The sequence below is a fragment of the Simochromis diagramma genome, unplaced genomic scaffold (assembly GCF_900408965.1).
Source record: "Simochromis diagramma unplaced genomic scaffold, fSimDia1.1 OVJJ01000293.1, whole genome shotgun sequence".
Taxonomy (NCBI): Eukaryota; Metazoa; Chordata; class Actinopteri; order Cichliformes; family Cichlidae; genus Simochromis; species Simochromis diagramma.
The window spans coordinates 19,045,496-19,070,334 of record NW_024386801.1 but is presented as its reverse complement, the minus strand read 5'-3'; the positions used below and the strand labels follow the sequence as shown (position 1 = coordinate 19,070,334).

General features: G+C 43.4%; 1 protein-coding gene across 6 annotated transcripts in view; it reads right to left on the bottom strand.

Annotated features, from left to right (window-relative positions):
- Positions 1-24,839, bottom strand: part of LOC120730158 (unconventional myosin-IXAa-like) — a 157,537-nt gene continuing 132,698 nt past the window's right edge. For 2 of the 6 annotated variants that reach the window (XM_040026339.1, XM_040026344.1), the window contains exons 18-44: positions 24,358-24,397; positions 24,140-24,262; positions 23,916-23,996; positions 23,713-23,823; positions 23,350-23,472; positions 23,085-23,234; positions 21,366-21,667; positions 19,727-20,932; positions 18,978-19,062; positions 18,568-18,771; positions 16,548-16,645; positions 16,359-16,462; positions 15,234-15,457; positions 14,872-14,988; positions 14,551-14,739; positions 14,357-14,404; positions 10,983-11,094; positions 9,241-9,302; positions 8,598-8,790; positions 8,047-8,175; positions 7,828-7,933; positions 7,472-7,603; positions 7,075-7,198; positions 5,584-5,637; positions 3,371-3,582; positions 2,955-3,097; positions 1-2,620 (exon numbers count right to left, since the gene is read on the bottom strand). In XM_040026339.1, the coding sequence (XP_039882273.1) occupies positions 2,235-2,620; positions 2,955-3,097; positions 3,371-3,582; positions 5,584-5,637; positions 7,075-7,198; positions 7,472-7,603; positions 7,828-7,933; positions 8,047-8,175; positions 8,598-8,790; positions 9,241-9,302; positions 10,983-11,094; positions 14,357-14,404; positions 14,551-14,739; positions 14,872-14,988; positions 15,234-15,457; positions 16,359-16,462; positions 16,548-16,645; positions 18,568-18,771; positions 18,978-19,062; positions 19,727-20,932; positions 21,366-21,667; positions 23,085-23,234; positions 23,350-23,472; positions 23,713-23,823; positions 23,916-23,996; positions 24,140-24,262; positions 24,358-24,397 (4,858 nt within the window). In that variant the 3' untranslated portion in view covers positions 1-2,234. Of the gene's footprint in view, positions 2,621-2,954; positions 3,098-3,370; positions 3,583-3,859; positions 3,881-5,583; positions 5,638-7,074; positions 7,199-7,471; positions 7,604-7,827; positions 7,934-8,046; positions 8,176-8,597; positions 8,791-9,240; positions 9,303-10,982; positions 11,095-14,356; positions 14,405-14,550; positions 14,740-14,871; positions 14,989-15,233; positions 15,458-16,358; positions 16,463-16,547; positions 16,646-18,567; positions 18,772-18,977; positions 19,063-19,726; positions 20,933-21,365; positions 21,668-23,084; positions 23,235-23,349; positions 23,473-23,712; positions 23,824-23,915; positions 23,997-24,139; positions 24,263-24,357; positions 24,398-24,839 lie in introns of all 6 variants that reach the window. The other 4 variants (XM_040026341.1, XM_040026345.1, XM_040026342.1 and 1 more) reach the window with 3 other exon arrangements.

The window sequence follows — 24,839 nt, the reverse complement described above, 5'->3', positions numbered from 1 at the left end:
TTTTGTTTTTTTGCTTTATAGCACAAAAAAATGAGTGACTGAGTATGGCCTGCTAAAATGTCGCCATGAGTAATAGTAGATAATGAACCGTACACAGGATAATATATCCTTTTATAACACCTTTTTATAACAGATTCTTTTTAAATCAATGTACATCCCAAAAGCATGATCATAAATAGTACATACACTGTGTATAAAAGAGGAACAAAACCAAAAAACAACCAAAGAAAGCAGAGCATGCCTTCCAGTGATAGGTACATTCACTTTTTCCTTTTTTTTTTTCTTCTTTTTTCTCCACATGGACAGCTTAGACATACACAACAAACATCATCCCATCAAATATCAGCTAAAAGACATTTGAGCAGAATCAGCCATGCCCTTTCAGCTCAACTCCGAAAACAGGTTTTTTTTTTAATGTCTAAATGGTTCAAAGTGATACTAAAAAAAACAAAAAACACACACTAAATCATCACTGAGACTTCCAGCTTTTAAAGTTCCTCCAGTGACGCGGCAAGCAAAGAGAGATCGCAGCTTTATCACGGAGACGTGATCGCTGTTTAGCTACTGAGAAGAATCTCAACATCACACGGATACTGTTTGGATACTTTATGGACAGAGACAGGAAAGAGAGGAAGAATATGCAGAAACACACGGACGGTTTGAGTTAGTTGCTACTTGTTTTTTTGTTGACAGGTTAACAGGCAGATTAAATGCTACTTATCACAGCCAGAGCCGGGAGGGAAGAGGAGCTACTGTACTGGTGAAGAAGAAGAAGAACAGGCATGGCTCAGAGGACATCGTGGACGGTTTGAGTGCATGATGAGTGCAAGTGTTTCCCCACAGGTGCAGTAAAGCTCAGACTAACCCTTGTAAGCTCACATCAGTTAGTTTTAGTGTCACACGACGGATGTAGAGCTTCTTCTTTTTGTTTTCAGTCCTTCCATTAAGCATATTTACGGAGGAGAGGCTAAACATGCACAAAGTGGGAGCTGATAAAAATGGAAGGGATCATTCACTCGTTCACTCACTCCAACAAATAATAAAGATCGGAAAGAAAAAACAAAACGATGGCTTTCATCTGAACAAAAACTATTGACAGCAATACCAACATGTACACTATAATACAGCAATAATATATATTAAAAGAGAAAAAAATTCAAGTTCTGACGCAGTAACACTGATGTTTCTGAAATGTGGGGGTGGGGGGTAATAAAAGGCAAAGAAAGACAGAACAAAACACGTATGGCTGACTGACATCTGATACTGCAGGTCAAGTTCGCGTGACACCCGACGCTCTGCGCTACAACCGCAGGTTGGTGGCTTTTTTTCTTTCATTTTTTTTCCAAATTCTTTTACGACTCAAGAGTGCAACCAAAGTGCTCTCTGTTCATTGTGTAATATTAAAAAAGAGAGAAGCCAGCAGTAAACAGAGGAGAACCGACACAGAAACAAAAGTGGAACCTGAATTTCAGATACTTATATTTGCAAAACAGGCCGTAGAGACTGATCACCGATGAGCAACCCAGCAGCAGCACTGGACTGTCTCTTTATGTACACCTTTTTTCCTCCTCTTTAATATAATAATAACAATAATAATAATAATTAACATACAGCTGTAAGAGACAGTTTCTTCAAACTGAAGAAAAATTGTGATGGAGAAGCATGCAGCCTCTTGGCTGGTGTGTCCTGTGTAAACGAGAAAAGCAGACTTAGCTTGGTGCTGGTTACAGACAAGTTGGTTGTCCGCCAGTTCGGTCAGTATGGCTACATTTCTTTTGGGGGGCTTTCACCATCTGCCCGCATGCTAAAAAATAAAGACGAGGCTCTGAAAGGTTTGGCTTTGCAGGTGTGGGTGTGGTGTCCTGTGTCTCGCCACCCGTCCTTCCTCTTCCCCCACCCCTCCCTCTCCTCTGACTGACCCCTGGGGCTCCAGCAGGGGTCAAACGGTTCAGATCAGAGGATCAGCGAACACAGTTCAACTTGTCTTTTTGCTTCTCTCCAGATTTCACATTAGTCGTCAGTCATCCTTCAGTGACCAGCTGCTGTTTTTGTCCCTCTCTGTCAGAATCGCCTTCCTGCTTTGACTGGACCAAGGGAGGAGGTAAGGCTGGGCACCAAGGAGGGGCAACAGGCGACTCTTGGCGTAAACCTTGCCCCATGACCAGCCTCATTCTGCCCTAAACTTGTCTTCCTCCCGTTCTCACTCAGCCTCCCGCGAATGGTCGGTTTCGGGGTCAAACCATGAACTCGTTGTTGCCATACAGAACCAGCTGCTGCGGCCCCGAGCCGAAGTCCGACTCCCTCCGATGGCTTCCCGAGGGCTCACGTGGCGAGCTGCGGCTCAGCCTGAGCCTGTGCCGCGTTTTCCCGGTACTTTGGCCCCCCTCTGCCTCAGCCAAAGGGGTCCCCAGGCTGCAGGAGGTGAGTAAGGGCCCGGAGGAGGAGGAACGGAACCTGTAGTGAGGGGAAGGAGAACCAGACGCGTTGGAGGAGAGAGAGGAGGAAGGGTGATAGGAGGAGACGGTGGAAGTGGAGTCTGCTGAATCCTGGGAGTCGGGCTGGCGTCGCAGAGCTCGCCTGCTCTTCGCCTCTGACTTTCTGGATCGGACTGTGCCGCGATCTGTGAAGAAGAACACACAAAGATGGCAGTGATAAGAGAGAGTTATTATTATTATTTATTACACAAAAAGCAACTAATTTAATTACAAAATTAGGAAAATTTACTTTCATGTAGACAATTTCACATGGTTATCCTTTATTAGACATAAATAGAATATGATTAGCTGACTTTACCTGGAGCCATTAAGCCATTACCTTAACGAATATAAGGATGATGAAGGTTGAGTGAGAGTGTGAGATGGCAGCATTTATATAGGATCTTTGGATTACATCGTTACCTGCAGTTAGTCACAGTAAGCAGGGAATGAAACATGAACACAAACACTGACACGCACCAGAGGGGTCAGAGGTGGCTCCCTCCGTATCCATGGTGATATTCTCTGAGCTGTCTGCTGTACCGATGGAGGCTTCAGATTCAGGAGTTTCATCATCGGATGCTCGCGGCTCCAGGATCAACATTTCATAGGTCAGCTCCTCCCTGTTGACAGACACATTAAAGGTCATATTTTAAGTTTTGGGATATTTATTACTGTATGCAACTGACCCAAAGCCATCCACATAGAAGCACACGGCAGCTACAAGACAGAACAAAAATAAATTTTATGTTTGCTCTGAGTTTCCAGGTGACATTAGTTACCATTAGTTTTTAGGTGGTTTTAAAGCCTGCACTGTTGTCTGACTTTAAATATGTAACATGTGTAACAGGAATGCACAACTTAAATGTAACAGTATGACCACAGAAACTGCATACTTTTCTTTCTGCAGACTCTCAATCTGCTCTGCGAGGATTCGCTCCTCCTGCTGCATCGCCAGCTCCTGCTGGTCATTGAGCACGGCCTCTGCTGCGTCCTCCACTCCTCCTCCTCCTCCTACGGCAGTTTCTCCATCAACCCCAGAGGGCGCTCTGGGGCTGAGAGGAGGTGAGGTCGTGTGGGTGCTGCTTTGCCAAACACGGCTTTTGCTCTACAAGTACACACACACACATACAGAGACAGTGTGTTAGCGGAAGTCCAAAGTGACCAGAATGTTCAGGGAGAGACAGTGATGAAGCACACAAAGCTAAGCTGCTACAGGTGTAGGTGGATGCTCTGACCACATACTGACTAGATAGACTGAGCACAGTTCACCACATCACTGCTAAAAAGAAAGACTATGAGGTCAGGTGATAATCACTACGAACAGTTACACACAATCACTTCATACACACACACACACACACACACACACAGGTTGGCATTACCTTAACTTTAGCTGTGTTAGGCTGTACATTGTAAAACAGAAACAGAAAGCAAAGAGCGATCAGTGGGGCTACAGTTAGTGAGCTGCCTTTTTTGAGAGAAGCATAAACATTCAGCAGTGATTAAAGAACAGTGACGGCAGCCGTGAAGCTGTAGAAATGCACACTACTGCCTATGGCGCAGCTCTGCTAACCTGAAATAGTTGATGTTATTAAGTTAGCCTCAATGCTTTCGTAGCAGAAAGCATATGCTTTCTATTTTCAGGGTTTATTTATAGTGCAGTTTGTTTTTGGAAATGTTAAACGTTAAGTGTGAACACGGCACAAAGTCTTTTAATGTGAGAAGATGTCTCCTATGGAACATCTGGATGTAGCTACCAATTTTATATATATATATATATATATATATATATATATATATATATATATATATATATATATATATATATGCTTACTATGTACTAGCCAAGATAATGGCTTACTTTGCCTCCCTCCAGACTTCACAGAACATCACTATTTATGTTTATATTAATAATTAAATCTACACAAACAACAAAGCTACAGTACATTATCTGAGAAACAATGTAGTGTATAAATACAGTTTATACAAACAACAATGCTTGGAGAGGCTACACTGCACATAAACACTGTTGTGTTTAAAATGCTGTGGCTTATTTGACTTAAAGGTCAGTTGTTCAACTTTTGCTTGACTGTAAAGTCAACTTTAGACTGTAGCAGCCATTGATTTAAAGCGTCAATTTGAACATTTCGTCTGCTGTTGTCGAGGCTTTTTGAAACCAGAGACAGAAACTACGGACACCGTATGCTCATGTAGCTGAGGACTGCTGTGAACATAAAGCAACCATTAGCTAAAGCACAAGCTGCTTTGCCATCTCTTGTAGTCTAAGATGAACCCCAGGCTTTATGAAGGGTATGAAGAAAATATTTACTGAGGTCATAAATGACTGTAGCAAAAAGGTCGTTTTTCCCCATTGACTTCTACAGTCTGATTTCTTATGGCAACCAGACGAGCTGCCCCCTGCTGGCCAATAAAAAAAAATCCTGATTTAAAATAGTTCATCAGTGGCTACATCCATCTCTTTTATACAGTTTTATGATGTTGAAGTCGGCCTCTTTTGATATACTGCTAATGATGACGACAAACCAGTATATTTAAAAAGAATTGAAGCAATAACTTATATCAAGCTAATATTAAACGTAATAATACTTAATATTAATACAATAAATAAACGAGCTAATGTTTTTATTTGAGTACAGTTGTGCTTACAGACCCTCTCCACCTTCCTATACTTCTGATTATCATCAATATAATCAATAATCAGTTGCTAAACAGAAGACATACATTACATTACATACATTATTTCAAATTACAACTGAAACCGTGAGAAAATGATTACCAGCAATGTTAATTATTTAATACAAACACCCGACCTGGCTGCCAGAGGCCACGTTGCTATAATAAACTATATAACAATGCCAGCTGAAAGACTTCTGGTGTTGTATGATTCGCTGCGCTGCATGTTAGCCAACCCACTGATAACAAAACAGCAACACAAACAAAGAGTCAGACACCTGACATAGAAGTAGCTTACAGGTATATGAGATGAGTGGTGTTACAGACAGCATGAGTGGACGGAATTAAGAGACTGATGGACAGGACAGGACTGGTGGTGGGCGGGTACATGTTGTGGGAGGGGCATACATACCGGGGTGGTAGTGCGGGTAATGCTCATAAACCTAACGGCAATTAGTACGGGTTTCTGGAAGGAGGGTGTGGGGGAGGAAAGGAGGAAGGACAGGTTAGGATTAAGGAGCGGTGAAGGTTATCATTTTAGTATGGATCTGGTTATTTTACAGGTCAAAAGAGGTTTCCAGATTAAAATGAGCTACAGTTGGTTAGAAAGAGAAAGATCTGAAGAAATCTTCCCAACCAGAAAATACCCAGTGTAAAAAGACGCCGAGGGAGGAATTGATAGGCAACTGAACAATGCTGAGGTTCGATTAAAAAGTTAATTAACAGGAAATTCCTAAGTGGGCAAACATGAATTCATGATTCATACTAGGCTGAATTCAAGTCTTTGTAACAGCCTCAAAAGACGACTTTTCACCTTTCACTTTTCAACAAAGATGAAACTCAGACATTTCTGTTTCTCTCACCAGTTAATGTGTCTTTGCTTTTGTTTTTTGTCCTTGGTGCATTGCAGTTTTATGAGAGCAAAAACTATGTAAGAGCCCAACAAGGGTCTGCTGTGGGAAGTTGGGAACTAGGGTCTGCTGTGACTGGCTGACCAGATCTGGCCCAGAAAACAACAACCATGGACGTGTGGCACTTTACACATGCTCTACCTATAAGAAAAAATCCAGGCGAGATGGCTCTAAACCTGCAAATCATTAAAAAACACTCTTATTTGGAAAGTGTGGATCCATGTGGATGCTGGAGGAATTTGGTTGTCATGTGAAGCACAAGTTAGCTCATCTTCCCGAATAATGCTTTCCAGAAAGACAGATTACACAGCAGGATGCTCCTTAGGGAGTACAATAATTTCATTCCTGGGTGAAATCATGTAATAGAAGGTATACTGTATAATGTTACATACTGTATTTAGGCATGAGCTGCTTCCTGCTGAAATTTTAAATTTCTCCAATTTTGAATCTTTTGTAGCTTTTGTTGCCTAAATGAACCTCTTATCTCAGTTTCTTGCCGATTACTTGCATGAATAGTGGCTGCATCATCACCATTTACTAAAACTACGCAGTTAGAAAGTACGTCAGTCCACTAGGGTGCTTTTGAGAACTTTACACTTTTCTTCTGAGGTTATTGTTTCCCTGGTATAAATGATCTTATGTGTCCCAAAGAGACCTTTGACGTGAAGAATTAAACTCCTGTGAGGTATTATTACAGCAGAATATTTCACAAATGAATGATTCAAACAAGTGTCCATCCCCTTCAAATGCTTTTTTTGGGTCACCTTTTTGCATGTGTAAGAAAAACACAGCAAAAAGTGTTGATGACACATGTAAAGAAACACACAGGAATGAACTCCTGCCATGGCGACAACCATGCCAGCTGCTCGTGGAGCTGAAAACGGATCCATTTTGATGAGGAGTGAGAGGAAGGAGTAAATAAAAAATAAAAAAACTTTCGCTCAATGACAACCTCAGCCTCTATGCTAACACCTACTGCACTTTGATCTTACCATGGACCTCCTGATGTGGGTCAGCCTGCTCTTGGCTTTGTTCTCTGCAAACTCCAGACTGCTGATGTCCTTCAGACGAGCCTTGTACTTGCTCATCTGCTCGTTGATGATCAGCTCCACACACCTGCGGACCAGAGAGCCATTTAAATTGGAAGCAAACAGAGCAGAGATGCTCTGGTACCCTATGATAGACTTGGACACACTTGGATAAGGAGATGTTTGTTTTTCTTGAAAACCCCCTTTTCAAAATGTAAGAGGCTGAAGTTTTTTTGTTGACATCAGCCCAAAGATGCAGTTACATTTAGATGTTATTAAGCTGTAATTACAGCAGTATACCAGGTTTCTGGCATTTAATGAATAACGACTGTAAAATTGCAGGGTCAGTTTGTGAACATACGCTGTGGTTTTGCTGATGTCTTGGACGCTCTGCAGTGGGTCAATGCTGTCGGGGCAGCGAAGGATGCAGGGAGCAAACACGATGGCGAGGGCGTTGGCTGACATCCTGTTTGTCTCCTCCTGCAGGGCAATCCTGTAACAGCATAATACTTTTAATCCTGATGTGCAATTCCCACTGAACACAGCTCTAATCCAGTGTGTCTGACAACTAGTGAAAATAATAATATATATAATAGGCCCTGAAACCTCTGCAGCTTCGACCTGATGCTCAAAAACATGATTCAGATCTTATCATAAAACCCTTTTTTCCAGGCACAAGCTGTTTGCCTGGTCATATTGATTCAAGTCATCACTCACCTGACCAGATGGAAGATGAGGCGCTCCAGTGTGCTGAGGTGTGTCCTGCTGAGCTGGTCGATCACAGAATACACTCCGTGGATCACCTCCCGCTTGTCTGGCTGACCTGAAAAGGCAGAAAAACACCACAGAGTTCAGGCAAACGCATTTTCTCAAGCTAACTCGGTCCTGGGCTGAAAACCAGCAAACAGACGGTAAAGAGCATAAGCATGAGTTTACCCATGGCTCTCAGGAACTCCTCGTAGAGTTCAAAGGTCATGAGAGGGCTTGGCAGGTCACGGAGCCACTGTTTGAGCACACTGGCAATAACGTGGATATTGTAGTCATCCAGATTCACGCTGCTGACATCTGAAAGAGCATGATTTCAGACAAGTTAACACGGTTTCTCTTTGATCTTTGGTCCAAATGATGCAGTAGTTCATACATGTAGTTTAAAAATCATTTAATAAACGGCCACGAAAACTGGCAGGATTCAAGTTTATTTTAGCTTTTAGTCCTCATTAAAAATTCATTTTTTTCCATAACAGTGCCATCTGTCTCAGCTGTACTTTGTAATTAGTGATAATTAGTCACCAACAAAACCACATTTTTATGACAGTACACATTTTCACCCATAAAACCAGCTCATTAGGATGGCGACACGTACTTTTTAGGATCTTTATTTTCTCAATTTGACTTTCAGACTTGTTTCACACTTTTAAACGCCCCGGCAGGAATCCTGTAATATGTATTTGGAATGTGTGTCTCATTGATCTGTGAGTCAGCCTCACCCGTGTCCAGCCCCTGTCGGAGTTCTTTGATCTTATTGGTGGAGCCCGACTTCCTGTAGATGCCCTCTGTGTAGAGGCCGTGCATCTCGATGTAGTTGATGAGCTTCTCCACCAGCTGGGGTACGGTGCGCTCCTCGCTGGTCAGACGCGACAACTCCACGCCGAACTGCCGTGACGACAGCTCCGGGTCGTACTTGTTTGCAAACGTAAATAATGCTGCACATTAAACTGAACCACTGGCAGGCTGCACAGACCAGTGACCGTTACAGCTCGATGATGAAGGATGACGTAAACGTAAACTCCCACCTGCATTATACAGTAATATCTACCTAAAGCTGGTAAACATCTGTGTGTACTGATGACGCACGGGACTTTTTATTTATTATGACTTCCTTTCTTTCAGGGCTAAAATTCTTTCAGTAGGATTAATGGAGAAAAACTTGATACAAACTCCTTTAGTCATACTGTAACACATTCAGACGACATCAAACCACAAAATAAACCAAAAGGGCAAAAGGTGATTATTTTAGCTAATGATTATACTGCGCTGTGATTTCTATTGTTGGCTACATATTTTGAACGGCGGAGAGAACCCGTGTCATCTTAAAACAAGTGTCACATAAAAAAAAGGAACTCCACCTACCTTCTTGCTGCACTTCGTGGTCATTTTGGAACAGCACTTCCTGTGGCAGGCGTAGCGACACACTGTAGACAAAACAAACGACAATCAGACGGGAGGCATTTCTACAAACTCCTCACAGTCACGACAGCGGCAGTCGGTGCTGTAGACATTTACCACCTCAAAGGCTAGGGCAAGCGTGGAGGCGGCAGAGAGCCGGGATGGGATGTCTGCTCTCAGAGAGTGCAGATGGAGCTCTGTAACTAGATCGAAGACGGACTCATGAAAGGAGAGGGAGGTTTAATCGAATTCTGCAGACACTCAGGCACGCAGGGAAAGTGTGTTAGTTTTATGCGTATGTGTGTGTGTGTAAGGACTGCCATGTGAGTGGAAAGAAAAACTACACAGTTTTGAGTGTGAGTGGTGTGGTAAGTGAGTTAGGAGAACATTAGGATCTGCTGCTGGTGTGTATTTTTATATATGTGTGTGGGTGTGTGTGTGTGTGAGAGTGAGAGAGAAAGATCCTGGGCAGACAGCTTAATGCTTGATTTTAAACTGACCAGCAGACAGCTGACAGTTACTGACAGAAAAACTAAAGCAACAGTACTGAAAAGTGTCACCTCACTATGATTTTGCATTAAGATAACAGACGTTATGCACGTAGCTCTTATCCCTGCAGTTTTAAAGACAAAAATGCCTGCTGCACCTGTTTATATTTCACTTTAAGACCAGAAACATTGTGCAGTGGTTAGCACTGTTGCCTCCAAGCAAGCAGGTCCTGTGTTCAAATCTACCCACTCACTATCCACTATGTCCTGCTTTCTCCATGAGTCTTCATGAGCTCTCCCTGGATTTCCTTCAACAGTCCAAAGACACACGTGTCAGGTTAGCTGGTGATGATAAATATGCCATATGTGTGAATGGCTGTCTGCCTCTGCTTTAGCCCTGCAATAAACTGGCGACCTGTCTAGGGTGGACCCCGCTCTCTACTGGAGCTGCTGCTCCTTCACATTGAGGTGTTTGGGTATCTGATAAGGATGACTCCTGCGCACTGGGAGAACAATCAGGGTAGACACAGGACATGCTGGAGAGGTTATGTCTCTCGGCCAGCTCAAGTACGTCTTAGCATTCCCTGAGAAGAGCTGGAGAAGGTGGATGGGTGGAAGGAGGCCTGGGTACCTCTTCTTAGACTGATGCCCCTGCAACCTTTACCCAGATAAGCATCACAAAAAAGGTGGATGGATGTGTATATGGGTGGATGGACTGTAGATAATTTAGATGTGATGTTTTATCTCCTCGAGGCCACCTAACAAACTGAGAATTCAACAGTCTTGTGAGCCACACTTTGTGACATTGCTCTAATAAACATAAGGCTCTAATAAGGATAATTTGGCACTGACACATGGCAACACTTCCTTCGTTATTTGGTCTTCATTTTTATTTTTGGAAGCTACACTGTACCCCCACCATGCTGAAGGGTGTCTGGTTAGTTAACCTTTTTTCCCCAATGACAACCACAAAGTAGTTTTGGAAGCTGGAACAAAAAATCCTAAAGCACCTCCTGTGCCCTCCACATGAGGGCGGACCCAAGGAGCTTTTTTTAACTAAGCATAGCTGAGCCACAGAGGCTCGCTCTCGAGTCCCTACCCCAGGCCTGTCTCCAGGGTGGTATCCCGGTGACCTGTCCTGGGCAGGGTAAACTGGAGCTTTGACTTCAGTTCCTAAATGTGTGTTTTGGACAGATGTGTTCTGTGTGTAGTGCTTACGTTTGCAGACACAGGCTCGATCCATCATCCAGATGAGGGAGGAGCAGTACTCGCAGTAGGTGGGAATGCTGTACTGAGTGGACTTGAAAATGTGGCCGTTGTGTTCCTCCACCTGCAGGGGGCAGCAGACCTGCCAGTCAGCTCAGTTGACATATGAAGCAGAGACTGCATATAAAAGATGTCTGTATCTACTAGGGGTGCAACGATACTCGTATCGATATTGAACCGGTCGATACAGTGCTTTCGGTTCGGTACGCATATGTATGAACAATACAACATTTGTAATTTATTTTATCACCTTTCCTTCTGACAATGCTGTCTGTGTTGAGCGCTCAGTGAATCTGCGTTCGACTACTCCGCCTAGGCTGCACTGTCGAGCGCAGATCCACTGAGCGCTCAACACAGACAGCATCGTCAGAAGGAAGAGCGCAGGGCAAGCTAGCAAGACAGAAGTTAAGCTCACCTTGCAACATGGCAAATTGAACCTCCCCCACCCTCATGACCCTGAAGGTAAGCGTGTCATGGACTAAAGTAAAACAGTATGTTGGATGTGCCACGCAATGCTCAATTACATGGGTGGGAACTAGTGTGTTAGCGCAGTTAGCTCGTTAACGTGTTGGCCGTCTAGCCCCACGCACGGGGCGATCCGCGGTAGCTCGTTAACGGAGATTTGCCGTGTTGTGGCGTTAACGTCATTTCAACGAGATTAACGCTGACAGCACTAGTGGGAACACAACGAATATGACTGCACATTTACGCCGACATCATCCTAGTGCAAAGACAAGTGGAAGCAGACAAAAACAACAAGCATGCATGCTACAAACTTTACCCGAGTCATTTAGACAGCCGTTAGCACATGATTCTCCTTATGGGGACCTGATATGTTTAATATTGTGGCGAGCTCAGACAAGGAGGAGACGGAGGTGTCGTTTGGTCTTGCTTCCCGTGAGCTAGCCAGGGAGCACAGCCGTTTATTGACATCTGCAGAAGAACACTGCCGCTAGCTAAGTGCTCAGCGTGGCAACCGCACAGCAACAACAACACACAGGGCGCCCTCTGACCCCGGAAGGACACACCGTCGCAGCGAGAGGGCGTCACCCGTCACTATGGCAACATAAACAAAACATAACTGTACAAACAGAACCCCGAACAGTCCCTGACCCGCTACAATATGCTGCTGAGAATATAACCCAGAAGAAGCGTATAGTATAGCTTTTATTTTGGAAAGAGCCATTTCTCTGTAATAAACTCTCTTTTCCAAAGATGAGTGATTCCTCAATCAGATACAGGGCTTGCAAAATCGCTAGCCCGACGTCCTGGGGCTAGCGATTTTTCCAGTCGGGCTACCAAAATCTATCTCTGCCCTGCCCGTCGGGCTATTGTAGGAAGGAAAAATATATGTCAATGCTTTTGCATTCTTTCGGAAATGTAGCTGGGTAATTATGTCATTGGCATCGGTGAGCCACTGTCAATATGTGACATATTGAAATTGCGTTTGAATTTGCGCTTGTTTTTTGCTTTCACTTTGCAATCGCGTGAACTGTGTATAGAGAGCGACAGCACTGATTGGTGAGTGACGATAATTTGCGCACCAATTCCTCTGACATCGTCTTATCAATCGTTAGCTTACTATGCAAACATGACAAGTGAAATCTCCCGCAGCAAGCTTAAACATATGAGAGGTTGATCGCGCAGAGAATCGCTGACCGTTATGTGTGTGTGTGTAAAAGCAGGATATATATTTTAGTTCTGCTGAGCCAAATAAGACAGGTCAGGGTGAAGAAGTGACAGCCAAAGAAAAGCTTTCCACAAAACGGAAAAGTTATGACAAATCAGACTATAAGGCGAAAAGAAAGTGCAGCTTTATGGTTTCATGGACAAAATAATTTCTGTGGCTGCAATATGACAAGTTATATAACCGGGGCTGCACATAAGTGGTCCGCAGGTGCGCATTCGCTGTCAAAATTTAAAAAAAAAAAACGCGCACAAGTTAAGAAGTTGCAACGCGTGTTTGCATACATAAGATTTTCTGGAGGAGGACAGACATTTGTTTAGAACTCTTAAAGATGTCGAAGAAGCTCCTTTAAGCAATTACTTTGGTGTTCCTCCACCTCCAAAGAAATGTCAGAAGGAGTCCGAACCACAAAAGAAGCACGTATTCTCGGAAAAGTGGTTGCAGGAGGTGAGCTGGCTTCAAACAAATGATGAACGCACAGAGATGTGGTGCGGAATGTGCCGTGAAAATCCCACTCTAGCGGACAAAAACAGTGCTTTTTATATGGACGCAAACGCGCGTTGCAACTTCTTATCTGGTGCGCGTCTTTTATTTTGACAGCGAATGCGCACATGCGGACCACTTATGTGCACCCGTGTAAATAACATAATGTTCTGCCGGGTGTGTTGTTGGTTTTCTCTCGATTCCTGAGTCGACAAGCGCCTTTGTTACTGGGACCAGTCATTTTAAGAAAGGCCCCCATTAGAACCCATGAGAAATGCAAGAAATGCATTATTGCTCAGTCTGCAATATCTTTCCCAGAACAAACACCAATTGCAAATAACATACTAAAAATAAACCTGAAAAATCTGTTTAGAACAGCGTACTATGTTGCAAAGAGTGAACTACCACTGGCACAATTTAGCAGTCTTTGCAAACTTCAAAAAGCAAATGGCCTCGATCTTGGTTCCACTTGTCTCTTACCCGTGACTTCAGTGGAAATTTCAAATTCAGGATCTGACACAGACTGATTCATGTCCTACACAGTTCTTACAAGTTCATAGAAATTTCTGTTCAATTAGAACCAAGTATTTGAGTTGATGATTGTAATTTTTATACAATGTTGTAATTTGTTTTTCAACAATTTTTTGATTAATGTTTTGTTTCCTTTACAATATTATACTTTAATGTATAATATTGTAAAGGAAACAAAACATTAATCAAAAAATTGCTCTCTTTTTTATTCAGGCTACTTAAATTTATTTTGGGCTACCAAAAACTGAAGAGTCCCTGCCCGAAGGGCTACCAGGGATTTTGAAATTTTGAGAGCCCTGAGATATATTTATTTTTTTAATTACTTTTGTTTCAGCAACATTAAATTTAAAAACTGTACTTTTGAGTTAAAATATATATTTATAAGTTTAATAAATGACAAATTAAAAAGGCATGAACATTTTTTTTGTATCGAAAAAATATCGAACCGTGACACCAAAGTATCGAACCGAACCGAACCGTGAATTTTGTGTATCGTTGCACCCCTAGTATCTACCACTCAGGTTTGTGAAGCCCTGTTTTAAATCTTTGCAGAACTGGTTGCAATATCTGCTTTTTATGATTGATGGTATGAAAGTTATTTTTTCTTTGAAAATAACAAACTCACAATATCAGTTTCCTTCTTCCTTGACTTCTTGCGTTCTCGTTTTGGAGCCTGAAAAAAGCAAACATGACAAAATTTGTTTTCTCTGTATTTCTTACCAGTAATGCCTTAAGATTAGTAATTTTATGATGTTATATCCTATGAAAGAATTTCTCTGTTATCATTTAATGAATTCATCCAGATGTTACTGGTTTTACCCTGCCGATGGTTCCCTCCATGGGCTTATACTCCGTCATGAATTCATCCAGGAACACCTTGAACGTGTTGACCCACACCTTCACGGGTGACTCGCTCCAGTCTCTCTGCTCCATACGCATCGTCTTCTCCAGGATGTGCTCAAACAATGCGTACAGATCCTTGTAACGGATGCTTTTACCATCATCCATCTGGTGGCGAGGAAAAAAGAAAGGAAAGGACGCAGAAAATGTAAATCTAGTTTAAGTGGCAGCATCTCTGTTTTTAAAATCTTCCTGGTCGTGTGACAGCAATGACAGAGTAAAAGAGGGTGTCAGACTCACAGCGAGGGCAGTGGAGTACGAGTTGAAGATGTTGATCCTGAATTCCTTCAGCGCTTTCTTAAAAACAACATCCACCATGGTGTCCTTTTTACCATCTTCAGAATCAAGATCGGCAATCTGAGGGAGCGAAGCACACCAAAATAATCTATATGGATCAATATGTGGATCGGATTTTGGTGTGAACTGTTCCTTTAATTCTGTTTGATGTTTAATTTACACAGACAACCACATACGACACGCTGCATGAGAATTTAAACGTTACGTACCACGAGGTAACCCTTACAACTCTATGAACAGCGAAAACACACAAACACTGCTCTTTGTGTGAGTCAGTGAGGCGTGTGCGGCCTTTGCCCTCTCACCTTCTTCATGAGGAAGTCGTTCATGCTGCGATAGTCGTGGGCCGAGGTGAGGATGTGCAGCGCGTCATTCTGCCACTGGGCGGGTTCCAGAGCGATGCTGCTGATCTTCACGCTGCGACGTCTCTTCATTTTGGGAGACGGCTCCTTGTTCTCCTTACTGTCTCTGACCCCCCGAGATGAAGCCGCCTCCAAATCTGGACTGTGAGGAGGAGACGGGCCTTCTGCTACACAAAGACACCAAAGGTTTAGGCTTAATTCATCTAGGAATAAAATACACAATTTTTTTGTTTTGTTTTTCATTAAAAACGACTATTCCTTATGCTATACTGTGCACTTCTACTCTTCACAAATTTATTACACCATGTCTCAAATTTACTGCCAGAACAAATTCATGCTTGCAGCTCTGATCCTGTTTTTATTCACTTGTGTGTACCGCACATGGGTGTGACCAGGATATTCTGGAAGTAGAGCTCCTCTTGGAAGTCTTTTTCAACATTTAACACAGCTGCTATTTATGGATCGGTCCTGTTCACTTGTGCCTGGTGATCTGTGTCAGAGGCCCATCTCTCTCTGCAGTCTTCTCTCATCAGATGGCAGATGGCCGTCCCTCCCCGAGCCTGGTTCAGATAGAGGTTTCTTCCTGTTAAAAGGAAGTTTTTCCTTCCCACTGTCGCCAAGTGCTTGCTCACAGCGCCATCCGATTGTTGGGGTTTTCTCTGTATTATTGTTGGGTCTTTATCTTACAACAGAAAGCACCTTGAGGTGACTTTTGTTAATGTGATTGCAACTGACTAAAAACGAGTGTGCTCCTGGTTGCTCTGCCTTTAAGCTTTGAAACTCTTGAACTGCTGAGACACAGCTCTCTCATCACCAGCAATGATCCTTCATATTAGACCTGCTGTTCTCTGCATATCCACAAAGTCCATGAAGAAATCACAAAGCAAGAGGAAGATCCAGAAAGCGATCTAGAAACAGCAGCAATGCTGAGGCTGTCCAGAGCTAATCAGGTGACGTATTTCATTTTTATTTACAGTTCAGAGATAATTGTGAGCACATCTAGCGTTTGCGTGCTTATAAATCTGCTCAGAGGCTGTATGTGGCATGCTGAATAGCTTTTATTTTTACCATGTGTTTCTCCAACTTCACTCATGCTGGCCTGCTTCTCCCTTGACAGTTTTTTCTCACTGTGTTTCGTTTTACTCCAGAATCGCATCTTCCCTCTCATCCTGCTGAAAAAACAAAACAAAACAAAAAAAACTTCAACATCTAGCATAAAAAGTAAGATGTGACAAGAGAAAGTTGAGGAAGATCTACCTTCCATCTTGACTGGAGGTTTTCCTGAGGATCTCCATCTTGCCCAAGTCCCCTGATGACATGGTCTTATGGATTTTCTTCTGGTCTTTGTGAGACGACTGGAGAGAAGAGAAAGATACAGTGAGTGAGAAAGACCACAAAACATATTTATAATCTGTCAGCTGACACGACTGTGACATGTTTTGATTAAGAATTCTGCAGATTTTTATGGTTTTAGCAGAGTTTATTTGCAAAACTACAACTACTAAATTACTTCTTCGAATAAATAAATGATCACATTAACTTAATGTGAAGAAACTGAAAAAATCGGCACCATAAACATGCACAGGCCTGATAATGAGAGTGTGTGATAGGCAAACAGAAGTCATATGTGTTAGACTGTGTAGGAAAATCTCATTGTTAGTGAGAAGTTACTCTGGTCCAGCTTTTATTGGCTCCAGCATGCAGGAGCAGTGCCGTGCAGTGCAATACGAGATGTTTTGTTTCAAGGACGGGTCAAGTTTGGGAGGTCAGAATATGAGAGAACAACGTCTTTGACCACATCACACGAGTCAAACGAGTTTGCGCTGGGACAGTCTGCGTTCAGTGCTGTAAAAGAAGAATATCTAAATAAACTCATTCTGAGTTTTAGCATTTTATTTTTCCTTCATGACAGATGCAAAACTGTGAGCAGTTTGGTCTAAGAGGATTTGTAATTTAACATGGTGAGGGGGACAACCACAGGTAGATAAGCTGAGGCTTCACCTATCATGTTGAATTTTCATTCACAGATACCACTGAGCTGTTTTTTACATCTTCTATTATTGTGAACCTATTGTGCTCAGTTTTAGCTCCACACTGTTACACATACGTTTTCTCTAGCCAAGCTCCATTCTGTAGTCTTGCCCTTGCTGTAGGTCATTAGTTCAGTATTTGACCTACGCATCTTTCTTTTGATTGGCTTACGCTCACAGACAAAAGGTTTAAATGGCAGGTGGGTGTGGCTTCTGTGCTGAGATGACCATATTAGAAATGATATTATCCTCTGTAATACGTCTGAGATGGAGGGTTTAGAGCAGTCTGAAGCTCAGGCTTTAGGCTTGCAGGGATTACTTGATCTGTGGACATGTTTAATATGAGCTTCCTCCATTGTTTCATTACATATTCAGGGCTGGAGCTACACATCGACTCAAATAGCTGCTTGTTAAAACCACAGTGTGCTTCCATCACGTCACAAAGCAGAAATTCTCTCTTTAACATCAAAGTGAGTTCACTGCACTCAAACGACTTCCACAGTCACCAGATCTCAATCCAACAGAGCACATCTGGAATGTGGTGCGACGGCATATTAGCATCATGAATATGCAGCACATTTATGCGTGACACTATCATGTCAAGATGGATCAAAATCTCCAGGAAGTGTTTCTAGCACCGTACTGAATCTGTGCCACGATGAATTCATCAGTTTAGAAGGCAAGGTAACTAATGACCAATGAGTATATATCACAGGAAATATAGGAAAGCATAATAGGTTCAGGTTACGAATAATTATGAGCTTTCAAAACTTGATGACTTTGCACTTCACTCTGTAAATTTTGTATCTAATGAAACAATACAAGCGAAGTGACCCTGTTGCATTTAGAACCTGTCTGAATAATTTAAGGATGATGACATTTTTGCAAAGCACATATTAACTGAATTAAACTAGCTGATAGAGCGAAGTGAAAAAAGGTAGTGTGGTCTAGAAGCTTGGACTTAGTTTCAAACTAGCAGCCACCAAAGCAGTGTGCAAGGCCATTCACGGCACCAAGTGATCTTTATCAGCACTGAGGAAAAACACAAACAGCGCTGCCATAATTAGCAGAGAAACATGTGTTTGATCTGACAGCGTTGAAAAACTGAAAGTGGGGTTAGCAGTGTTAAAAGGCTCGTCCCCCTGTCGTGTGGCCAGATGCACATGAGAAGAAGGTAGAGAGGGGGACCGAAGTGGACAGGTTACTCGCACGGAGGTCAGGTGACCGCCGCAGACCCGGTATTTTACCATCTCGGAGTCACTGTGACAGTCAGCGTCGGGGTGGGAGTGTGGGGGAGACAGAGAGGGGGGCAGCGTGCAGGAGTGGGCGGGGATGTAGTATTCATCATCGTCATCCGACTGGGTCGCCCCCTCTGAGTTACAGCGAGTCAGGAAGTCGGAGCGCGTCCGGGACATTCGGGCTTTCTTTTTGGGGCCGGGGCGGCCCACCTGCTTCCAGGCAACCATAAGAATATATCAGCTGTGTGTGTGTATGTGCGTGTTTGTTGGCGTGCTTGTATTTACTTGTTTTGTGTCTTAAACTTGACTCAAAGTAAATAAAAATCTCAATCTTGAGTCTGAACTGAATGAGTAAAGATAACAATAATTACGATGTGCAAATGAAATTAAAGTGATGTGTAGAAGCTGCGGGCTCCTACCTCTCTGCTTCTGGATCCAGCAGACTTGGAATCATCTCTGAACATGGCGAGAGATCGTTCCTGGTTCACCAAATCCTTATCGGACCTGCATCAAATCACCACAGTTTAAAAGGTTCTACTTTGAGTTAACTGGTCTCTTTAAAAAGCGCTAATGAAGTCGACTTTATTTTGTAATGAAGGAAAACTGGTGATACAGATTTGGGGAAATGAATCATTAGCCTTTAAACAGCACTGCAGGCTTTCAGCTGTTCATATTGCACTTTCAAAATAAAATTACTCGGATTAAGTGAGTTGACTTTTTGGCATCTTCTTTAAGCAATTCTTCTTAAGCATCTTCTTTTGGCCAAAGAAAATGGCCATCACAATATTTAAGGGTTATGTTCACCAGCTCCAAGGGATGAAACTGTGCACCTATCTGGCCCAGGTTGTTCTATTGACACCATATGAAGACCTAGCTTAACACAACTGTGCAAATATCCACTGGGACTATTCACTCTACATGCCTCCTGCTTGTCCTGGCTAACTCAAAAAGATTCTCCCTTCCAGCAGATAAAACCCCTCAACCCCCTCCATGGAATAGATCACGAGGTAAACAGTTTGCTTTGAGGAGTTTTCTTCCATTAAATCGAAACAGAAGAGGCACTGCAGGTGTGTTCATGGCGTTCCATTTAAATAGCTTCAGTGCACTCTGGAGAGGCAAATATACGCCTCGGCCCTGCTAAACAAACACAAAAGCACAGTTTACTTACTTGGAGAACGGCAGCTTGCGCCTGGGTGGGGAGAACACAGTACTAGAGGGTTTCTCCACCATGTTCACAATCACAGTCTGGGCGTTGCTCTTCTTCTGGGCCTTTGGAGGTTTGGTGTCCAGGACCGGGCTGGGGGCCTCCTTTGCTGACCTAGTCGTCTTCCTCTCCTGCAGAGTGGGGAGTACGGCAGGAACGCTGCATGTGGGCTTCAGGGCTATTTTGATGTCCATCTCTGCGGAACAAATCCCTGGACCTTCCTGACTCTCTCCACGAGTGAAGGGAGCCTTTGAAGACTTACCGATCCCAAATATGTCTCTCTTGGCTTGGGTGGAAACGCCGTGAGGCTGCTCCCTGTCTGATGCTATCTCAAGGCCTGCAATAGGGGTCATTTGGGCATTGGGTGCTCCTGTTTGAGAAGCTCTTTCTAGAGTTTGGGCTGCCAGCAGCTCTCCCTCTTCCAAAGGACTCTCTTTCTGCATACTGATCAACACCACTACAGGCCTTCGAGACGTGGACTCCCTTCTTTCTCTGTAAGAACTGCTGGGGCTTTCAGATTTTGGTTCATGAGCTGGACTTTGGTCAGAAGCAATATAAAAAGTTGCCCTCGGGGCCTCCACTTTGTTTGGCAACTCAGTCACAGGCTTTTCATTATAGTTGGAATCTCTCAGCCCCTGCTGAAGTTGAATGTCCAGCGTCTTGGGCTGTTCCTGAAGTACACTGAGCTGAGAACTATATCCTCCAGAGCCTTCAGTTTCCATGTCTTCCACACTGAGAACTTCAAAACTTCCTTGACTAGCCGGGGACCCTTGGGGTGAATGTCTGTGATGCTCATCCTGTTGAGAGCTGCTGCTGCTGTTTGGGACCGGGTCTTCTGGCAGCGAACCCCCCAAGCTGGTACTTCGGACTTTAAGAAGCTCCAGGCTGAACTGTGCCTGCTCCAGCTCTCTCATTCGTCTGCTCTCTCGTTTCGACCGGTTCTTATGGCTGCTCTCGTCTGTGCTCCTGCTTCGCTCCAAGTCATCTTCTTTTTCCATCTCTGCTCCATAAAGTGAAACAGACTTAGAGTCTTCGGGGAGCTCCGCAGAGATGTCCTGGCCATAACTCTCCAGTCCGGATGAGGCGGGCTCTCTTCTTCCTGCCTCCATCGCTGCTGACAGATTTGTTTGTTCACCAAGTCTCTCATGCTGCTCCTTGAAGTCTCTAAACCTGGAAACAGTAATAGTGAGGAAACAGAAGCCTATTATCCACATAGGCACCACCATGATTTTACTTCCTGTGCCAAAAACTTGGGTTTCTACACATTTTCACATAAAACACCACTTGGTGGCAGCAGATACAACTGTGAATCCTAGACTGTGCATTACAGTCAGTGCATACAGACAGATAGCGCAGGTGTCCCTTTGGATTGTTTGAAGTGTGTTCGAGTTCAACACTGTTTTGTTTTTTTTAAACCAGCAATAAGGTCTCCAAAGTAGCCCTGGTTAGAATTCCTGTGTGAATCTCATTGGCTGCATTTTGTTTAAATGCAACAATGTTAATGTGTCAGTGCATCAGTCCAACTATACAAATAAACACGCTGTATTTAAAAGACACTAATCAGTTGATTCAAACTACCTACAAGCTCAACTCCTTCACTCACCTGAGTCGAGCGAGGTATCCTCTGCTCCTCGCCTGTAACTGTATCATCGCTGCGTGCGTTCTGTGGTAACGCCTCCTCTCCCTGGATCCCTTCCAGGCTGTCTGAATTGTAGTAGCTGCCAGAGCCCTCCGATGGCAGCAGTTTTTCCAGCTCCTCTGTATGACGATCGCTGAATCCCGCCAGTGCAGGAACTTTCTCCTCTCTCTGTAACCCCTCCAAGCCGCCTGCAGACACAACGCCGCTCCCTCCTCAATGCTCAGGTCAATGGTGGACTGCCTGAAGAGGCAGAAACGCCACCATCGCTGAAAGAGAAAGAAAAGCACGGTGAGACAAAATAGATGTGAGGAAAAAAAGTCGGGCTGGGGATCCTTGAATATGTTGAGCTAAGCTTTGAATATTTTTTTTAAAAGAAAAAGATGCTCATCCCCCTTTGGGACCACCTAAAAATATGTGCATTTCTGTGAGGCTAAACTGACACAGATTAGGGAAGAGATGTATGAAATTTGACGCCTGTTATTTATTCAGTACGTCAAAGCAATATGATGCAGTATGACTGACACCGCAGGAATGTTTGATTCAGAAAACTCCTCACGTTATTTTGATTAAGCCCAACTCCAAAACTTGAACCGTAATCTTGGAAGGCCCACGCAGAAATGCAACCAACAAGCACAGAATAAAAATCCCACATGTGACAGTTTATATTTCGATGCTCTGATATTCTCTCGTAAAAGTTATCTGTGCCTGAATGGATCCTGCTCTGGAATGACCTGGTGTGTTTTCTTTCAGTCTCATGAGGATTTGGACAGCCTCTCTCCAAGAACTCTTCCAGAAAAAACAGAAAGAGCAAATTTGTTGTCTTTCATCCTCTCTCTACCACTTAGTGCTGCATCGTTTTTTCCACAGTATTTACTCTGTAGCACACGTGTTATTTCTTTCTTATAACTCATTAAAAATGTAACATATTCAGTCATCCTTTAATACAGTAGCTTTATACTTAATTTCATTCAATTTTATTCATATAGCACCAAATCACCAAAAACCTATCAAAAGCTTTCATGGCTTTTGCTTCCACTAGATCGATCGTGCTCACCAAAGTAAGCTAAATAGCAACTGACTTTGGCCTTTTAGATGAAAACACACTGCTCTGGATTTATAACAAGACAAATGAAAGCTGAATACACTCAGGCAAAGGCGGTGCCTGACTCAGGACACATGACATCCACTGGAGCATTATCTGGTATATGGATGCAATCGCATTAACATGGATTTTGTGTTAGAGACTTTGCTAGTTAAAGACCAAGAAGACAAATATCATACTTTATATCCCAACGCAGCATCCAAGCCTCTCCTGTGAGACCAGTGCATCATCTCAAAGGAAGACTTGTTTAGAACCGTTCAAGATAGTTAATGCCTTTAATCACTAATCATAGCCTATTACTTTGGCCCGCGAAGCCTGCTTAATTATGGCTCTGAGAATAGGAGAATACTATGTTTTAGTAAAGCACCCTTTTTGCGCAAAACGTGTAAAAAAGATTCTTATATGTAGGAGGAATATATATTTCAATAAATAATTCTTAAACCCGTATTTTCCCATGAATGGCCACTTGTATTGAGTTTGACACCCTCTTCGCACGCACATAGTAGGAGCAGCAGGAGAACAGAGGAACAAAGCTATAGAATTGGACCACTTCTTAGGCCCATCCCATCACAGCGTCTCACCTGAATGGTGCACGCAGCTCGTCTCATGTTGACAAAGTGCGTCCTCTCCAGAACTGCCCTGAAGCGGCGCTGCAGCATGACGATTCTCCGCAGGACCTCCTGGTGCAGGAGGGTCTGAAGACGCTGGCGCTCGGCCTCGCGCAGGAACACCTGCATCATACAGAAACATTAGGTAAAGTGAAGTTGCTGGAGTCCACTGCATGGGACATTTTAAAAAAATATATAGAGAGAAGGACAGTCCATTTATAATTTCCAGAATTCGTACCATGGTGCTGCCCACTTGGTACCCAGCAGGGGGCAGGTGGATCCGTCTGAAGAACTCCCTGACACCCGACTTTGTGGGGCTAGTGCCCCGAGGCAGCAGCACATGGAAGTGATGCACAAAGTCCTAAAAAAGGATTTTTGTATGTTCATTTTCTGGGGATTCATTTTGTGATGAAAATACAACATTAAAAACGTGTTTTGTTACATGAAGACAGAGTTCTGGTTATGTTTAAATACAGCAAGGAAATCTAAACATCATTACAAATGTTATTTTCTCAATAAAGTAAAACATCTTTTAAGCAACATAGTGATAACATGGCTTTGGCTGTGGATCTGCAGCGCAGTTGCGTTAGGAGGGGATTACCTGAAAGGTGTACTTGCTGCTGTATCCTGATTGTCTGATCCGGACGGTTTCCAGCATACCTGTGTACCTCAGCTGTCTGAGCACCAGACTGTCGTTGAAGCGCAGCGGCAGCTAAGTGGGACAGAAAAACAACAGGAGCACTTAAACACAATCCAGCAGTCGGTCACTAAGAGGAGTGGAGGCTATTCTGCAGGAGTGATCACCTTCTCAGCGTTGGAGCGAATGCACTTGACAAAGTACGGCTCCGACTGATCCAGAGTCTCCATCAGCTTATTGAGCGACGCCTGCACACACAAACTGAAATGATCACACTTTTGCTCTTTGTTGTTACTGATGCTGCTGCACGTGCTCGTGCTGCCGTCTGCTGTGTCACCAGTGTTGTTGTAATTCTTTGAGTGCTCCAGCAGAGGGAGAAAGCGGCACTGACCTGGAACTGAGCGCTGATGCTGGGAGGCTTCTTCTTCTTGTGCAGATGAAGCAGAGACTTGGTGATGCGGTCGTGGAGCGTCACGCTGCTCAGGTAGCGCAGAGACTTAATGTCCAGCAAGTGCTGCGCACAAAAACCCGGATCATTTACAAACCTGTGTATCACTGAAGTGAATGAACACCTACTAAGTTTTGCGTAGTGTCAGGTCAGGGTCTTACCTTGGGAAGAGTTGGTTTAGTTTTGCAGTTTTTGTTTCTCCTGAACATGAGAAATTATAATTAGCAGATATTATCAGCAGACTCAACAGCTATTAACATCTTTTATTTCCTCTGTATTAGTGCTGATACGCTCTCTTATCCCTTCTTACAATCCAGCCTTACAGGCCTTACAGTATGCTGGGGAAAGCGCCTTAAAAACCATTGCTTTAAAGACAGCCTATTATACTTGTCTGTATTTTTTGCCGGCTATACTCTATACTGTTACAGTGACATTATATTAAACATGCCAAAGTTTTGATTCATGAAGTCTGTGTGTGTGTGGATAATCCCTGTGAGTCACAGTCTGCTCAAAACGGCTGCTTTTAGACAGCTATTTCCTTCCTTGGCTCTGTATGATGTTAATGACTGCAGATAGCCCTCAAATGGGCACGAAGATCTGGCTGTCAGCACCAGAAGCCTGACACATCTGCTGTTTAACCCTC